Source organism: Sceloporus occidentalis, unplaced genomic scaffold (genome assembly GCF_023333645.1).
Source record: "Sceloporus occidentalis isolate IW3139 unplaced genomic scaffold, rSceOcc1.0.p SCAF_5, whole genome shotgun sequence".
Lineage (NCBI taxonomy): Eukaryota > Metazoa > Chordata > Lepidosauria > Squamata > Phrynosomatidae > Sceloporus > Sceloporus occidentalis.
In genome coordinates this window covers 38,886,121-38,892,120 of record NW_028316985.1, presented here as the reverse complement: position 1 = coordinate 38,892,120, position 6,000 = coordinate 38,886,121, and the positions used below count along the sequence as shown (strand labels likewise).

At 47.8% G+C, this 6,000-nt stretch overlaps 1 protein-coding gene across 2 annotated transcripts in view; it reads left to right on the top strand.

Annotated features, from left to right (window-relative positions):
• Nucleotides 1-3,987: 3,987 nt before the first annotated feature.
• LOC149312013 (intraflagellar transport protein 56-like) overlaps nt 3,988-6,000 on the top strand; it is a 47,286-nt gene continuing 45,273 nt past the window's right edge. The window contains exons 1-2 of one of the 2 annotated variants that reach the window (XM_089523779.1): nt 3,988-4,073; nt 4,259-4,396. In XM_089523779.1, coding sequence (XP_089379905.1) covers nt 4,259-4,396 — 138 coding nt within the window. In that variant the 5' untranslated portion in view covers nt 3,988-4,073. Of the gene's footprint in view, nt 4,126-4,258; nt 4,397-6,000 lie in introns of both variants that reach the window. The other variant, XM_089523778.1, reaches the window with a different exon arrangement.

The following is a 6,000-nucleotide window of genomic DNA, read 5'->3' as shown; positions in this document are numbered from 1 at the left end:
AACATCTCCAATTGTTTTTTCCTCCTGTTTGGTTTATAACACCTTGGCTGATGAAGAAGCCAGTGGAGCTTCCAAAGCTTGCAGCAAGTATATTGTGCATTTCAGTTGGCCAATAAAGGTATCACTGTTTGGTCGATTTTTGTTTGATTTTCCTAAGTGGCCAACACAGGACAGCTGCCTCTGCATTATATTCAGTGGTAGATGGGAATTATGATTGATGAGGGATTTTAGTGCAAAAAGGGGGGGGGGACATTACGAAGGATTCTGAATGGTGTGAAATGGGAGGAAGAAGTCAATGTGTGTGTAAGACACCAACCCTAGGGATGCCACTGCTAGTGGCCCTTGGGGTCTCTTCCAACTTTGTGATTCTGGCTACACAAAGGTCCCCAAAATGGGCTTTTTGGACTTCATCTTCCAGAATCCCAGACCACTGGCCAACATGGCTGAGTCTTCTGAGACTTGGGAAAAAATATTAAAATTTTTGAAATTGTTATTCTTTTTAAATTCTTTCTTTAACAACATCACATTTTAACCAAACTTTCACTGTGTATATATGTAAATACATTTAGGGTTAATCAGTACAATATTGTGAATTAATGAATGCCTTTATTTCAGTTAACAAACCATAAATTAAATAGTAGCAAGAGTAGTACATACACAGCATATAAACGAACATGTAAAATACATTACAACAGTGGTTTTGTTAACAGACTCGCCATTTCATAATCCAGCCCACCCCAATTTTCCATAAGTGTTAGAGCCGGGAGAGGACATCACTACTCTCCTTTATAGCACATGACTTTACGAACTTTTAGAGATGAGAAAAGAAACTTTGCAACTTCCTGTGTGATCTTTTTGTCCTCATCTGCCAATAAAAACTTCAGGTACCATTCAGAGGTTCTGCCTAAATGTCTATTTAATAAAGGGGTAATTAATCGTAGTTTATCATCCTTATAAAATATACAATAAAGAAGAATGTGAGATATGGATTCTGGTTGGCACTCTCCACATGGACAAATTCTATCCTTATATTCAATTCATTGGATATTGTAATTTGAATTAAAATTAAAATATGATTTGTAGTTTTCTTTGTTCAAAATGCTATAAAAACTTGGTTCACTTTGAATTCGGCATCCCAAGATTTGGTATATGAGTTTCCTCTGGGAACAATGCTGCAGCTAAATAAACTATGGCTTGGTACAAACGGGTGGGAAGCAGCATGCCAGTGCCGATTCTAGGGTTTGGGAGTGCGCACCAACCGCCCGCTCCAGAACCCTAGTCCGTATGGACGCCACCATCATGGCAGCCTCCTGTCCACACAAGGGCCGCCATGACAACGATGACGCAAAGCGTCCAGATGTTGTTGACAGGAAGTGGTGTCATGGTGGCACCCCTTCCTGTTTGTGACGCTGCCAAAAAAAGTCTCTCTAAACAGCTTCTTTTTGGCAGTGCGTCGGTGCTGCAGCATGCAGCTGCTGCAACACCAACTCAGGGTGCCACCTGTATGTTGAGCCCCAGGTTTCCTTCAATCATGACTCCTTGGTCATAAAATCATAGAACCATAGAATCGTAGAGTGGGATCTGACCACAAGGACCATTCAGTCCAACCCCCCTGCCATGCAGGAACTCACAATCAAAGCATCACCCCCTGTGACAGATGGCCATCCAGCCTCTGTTTAAAGACCTCCAAGGAAGGAGACCCCACTACACTCTGAGGGAGTGAGTTCCACTGTCATACAGTCCTTACTGTCGTTCCTCCTAATGTTGGGCTGGAATCTCTTTTCCTGGAGCTTGCATCCATTGTTCCGGGTTCTAGTCTTTGGAGCAGCAGAAAACAAGCTTGCTCCCTCCTCAATGTGACATCCCTTCAAATATTTAAACAGGGCTATCATATCACCTCTTATTATTATTAAGCAACGCTGTACAGATAGGGTTGCCATACCTCAGGACCGCCAGACCGGGACAAATGTAGGACAACATTTTCAAATGTAGGACACTTCCCCCCCCCCCCTTTTTTTTTTTTTTTTAAATGGAGGACACCCAACGCCCCTTCCCGGCCTCTAAGGAGACCGAGACCTCCTTAAAGGCCAGGAAGGGGCACAGGGTGTCCTCCATTTAATAAAAAAAGTGTCCTACATAAAAAGTGTCCCTCCTTCCTGGCCTCTGAGGAGACCGAGGCCTCCTTAGAAGCCAGGAAAGAGAGGGAGAGCCGGCTGCGATTGCCGCCAGCTTTCTTCTTCTTCCCTGGCCTTTAAGGAGGCTCCAGCCTCCTTAGAAGCCAGGAAAGAGAGGGAGAGCCGGCTGCGATTGCTGCCGGCCTCCTCCCTCTTCCCTGGCCTTTAAGGAGTCCCAGGCCTCCTTAAAGGCCAGGAAGGCGCGCGGGGGTCGGCCGCGATCACTGCCCCTGGCCCCTGCTGACGCCCGGGAGGCGCGCGCAGAGGAGCCCGTCCCCTTTGGGCAGCTGGCCAATGGCCGGCTGGGAACAAAGCAGGGGACGAGCTTCTGCTTCAGAGGCCTGCACGTGGGGCCGGGACCAATGCATTGCTGGGGGCCAAACCGGACCGGGACCGGGAAGGGCCCCCAAAAGCGTGATTTTCACGGCGGCCACCAGGTTATGGCATCCCTATGTACAGACAGTCTTTTTAATTAGATGGTTCTCTGCCTCCAGGCTTACAATCTAAAAAGACAGGACACAAAAGGAGAAAGGAATAGTGGTGGGGAAGGGGATCAGGTCCAGCATTTCTTCTCTTCCTCTGAGCCCTGGACCAAGGCAGATGGACTGGAGGGAGGGCTCCTCTTCTTAATTGAGGCCAGGCCCAATGGAGCTGGCCCTGCCTTTTCACTCCCTCCAGGCTGGATGGTGGATGCCATGGAGGGAGGGCTCTTCTTCTTCAGGCTAGGCCTGATGGGGTAGAGCCTGTCTTTTCACTCCCTCCAGGATGGATAATAATTAATTTGTTTTATTTGGTGTCTTAACCAGTGTTGCCAATCACCCTTGAAGGAAATCTTCCTGAAACCCCCCAAAAACACTCCCAAATTCCCTGGGGCAAATGGGTCAGGGGTGGGCCATCCGGGTCGGGGGGGACGTCTGGGTCAAGGGACTGCAAAGCACTATGGGAAGGCAAAAGGGGCAATTTTCTGGGTCGGCCATTTTGGGGGGGTGGGGACTTCCAGGTCGGCCATTTTTTGGGCCGGGAAAGACATTTACAGCCATTTTGGGGGGCGGGGGGGGGGGGGCGGTAGTGAAATAATTCCCTATAAACAGAAAGGCTTTTAATTCCCCAACAGAAAAGTTTGATTCCCTGGAAATTCCCCATAAATTTTTAATACCCAAAAATTCCCCAGAAAGGCTTTTTATTACCCGGAAATCAGGGAATTCCCCGGAAATAGGCAACAGTGGTCTTAACCTTCTCTTCTCCAGGCTAAACACCCCCAGCTCCCTAAGTATAGGTTCCTTAATCAGCAATCTTGACTGAAGTCAGCAACTCTGAGCGGCAGGGCTCCCTGCTGATTTCTGGGTTTTAAAATAATAAGCAATAATTTGATATCATACAATGAGTAACACTGTGAAAAGAAAGCATTGCTAAGGAGATTGTGTGTAGTGTGAAATGGGAAGAGGAGGAGGAGGAGGAGGTCAATGAGGAGGGTGACAGACACACCAACTCTAGGGATGCCACTGGTGCGAGGTTATAAGAAGGAAAGGGGCCCCTTTGTCCAAAGCAGGCCTCCCTCTCCCCTTCCTTCCCTCCCGTTCCTCGCCCTGCTCCCTCAACGCACAGATTCCTGAGCTTTCTGTGTATTTCTTCCCCCACACTAAGAGCCTGGCGCCGCGAGCTCAAAAGCATCGGAACGTTGAGCGCGAGCACCGGTTTCCACCCGGCCCTTATTCGAAACGCACCAGCTCTGAGTCCGCTCCCTAACTACCCCCTCCCCCCGCGAGCGTTGCCAGGGCAACGTGAGCACTGGTTTCCACCCGGCCCTTATTCGAGACGTACCAACTTTGAATCCGCTCCCTAACGACTCCCCTCCCCGCGCGCGTTGCCAGGGCAACGGAGTCCCTAGGCCTCACACTGGTAGTAGCAATAATAATAATAGAGGCAGACTTGGGCCTAGTGGGGAAAGATGGTGCGGAGCTCGAGTAAAACGGGGACGGCGGGGCAGGGTTTGGGGAAGCGGACGGGGGGGCTTCGTTTGACCCCTTTTCTCAATCTTCTCTATCTCTCTCTCTCTCTTTATTTTCCCCTCCTTTCTTTCCTAGATGCTGTCAAGGCTCAGGCCCGCCGTCGGGAATCCCCTCCTGGCCTTCGAAAGAAGGAAGAAGAGAGGCAAGAGGATCCCCCAGTTTGAGGAGCTCTTAAGCCTGAGGGACTTCACGGGGGCCATTGCTCTCCTGGAGGTACTGAGGCTGCGTCCACACTGGAGGAATAATCCGGTTTCGCACAGCTTTGACTCTTTGTCTGGCTCAAGGCTATGGAATTCTGGGAGTTGGAGTTTGTTGTGGGGCGGCCCCACAACAAACTCCAACTCCCAGAATTCCATAGCCTTGAGCCAGGGCAGTTTTCCCAGAATTCCATAGCCTTGAGCCAGGACAACCTACATCCAGGTTGACACTGCTTTTGACCGCCCTGGCTCCATGCTGTGGGATTCTGGGAATTGTAGTTTGTTTGGGGCAGTGCCAGAGCTCTCTGGAGGCTAAGCATCTCATATAAAACTACAGGTCCCAACGTTTCCATAGCATTGGGTTGTTGTGTGCCTTCGAGTTGTTTCTGACTTATGGCCACCCTAATAATAATTATAATAATAGTAATAACAATAATAAAATTCATTTATATCCCACCTCTGCAATGAGATTGAGGCGGCTTACAACATTAAACCCGTAGCACTGGGTTGTTGTGGTTGGTTGTGTGCCTTTAAGTTGTTATTGACATACAGCCTCCCTATTCATAATAATAATAATAATAATAATAATATTTATTCGTACCCTGCCTCTCCAATGAGATCGAGGCGGCTTACAACATGAAAATATAAATGCAGTACAATAAAGTCTCTCACCAAAATTAATAATAATTAATTTTGTAATAACTGTAATAAACTGTAATAAACAATGGCAAAACAGAATTATTACAAATCACTGATCTCCGCCAATGAGAGGCGCCCGCAGCGTTTGTTCTCCACCTTCAACACTTTGCTTAAACCTCCCTCTCCTCCTGTCTCTTCATCATTCTCTCCTAATGACTTTGCTAATTATTTTGTCTCTAAGATTACCACTATTCGCTCTGAGATAGTCCCCCCCCCCCCGATTCTTCTTCTGCTCTTAATCTTCTATCGCCCTCACCTAACAAATTTTCTGTGTTTCCTCCTGCCTCTTTGGAAGAACTCTCTACACTTCTGAATTCTTCCAAACCTGCAACCTGTTCTCTTGATCCAATTCCTACTCGTCTTCTAATCTCTATAGCTCCCTCCTTTCTGCCCTCGCTTCTCCATATCTTCAATCTCTCTCTCTCTACAGGCTCCTTCCCGTCGGACTTCAAACATGCTCTCATTTCCCCAATTCTGAAAAAACCTTCCCTTGACCCCTCCTCTTTGTCTAGCTATCGTCCGATTTCTCTTCTCCCCTTTCTTTCTAAGGTTTTGGAACGGGTTGTTTATTCGCGCTGTCTTGAGTTTCTTGAAGCCAACTCCATCCTCGATCCCTTTCAGTCTGGTTTCCGCCCAAGGCATTCTACAGAGACAGCTCTCACTAAGATCTCGAATGACCTTTTACAGGCCAAGGCTAATGACCTTTACTCTGTTCTCATCCTTCTCGATTTGTCTGCAGCCTTTGACACCGTTGATCACTGTCTCCTAATTGACATACTCTCTGACCTTGGGTTCTCAGACTCTGTTCTCAACTGGTTTAGATCTTACTTGTCTGGCAGATCTTTTGCAGTGGTTGCTGGTGGTCAGACTTCTTCTCCTGTTCCCTTATCTGTTGGAGTTCCCCAGGGCTCTGTTCTGGGT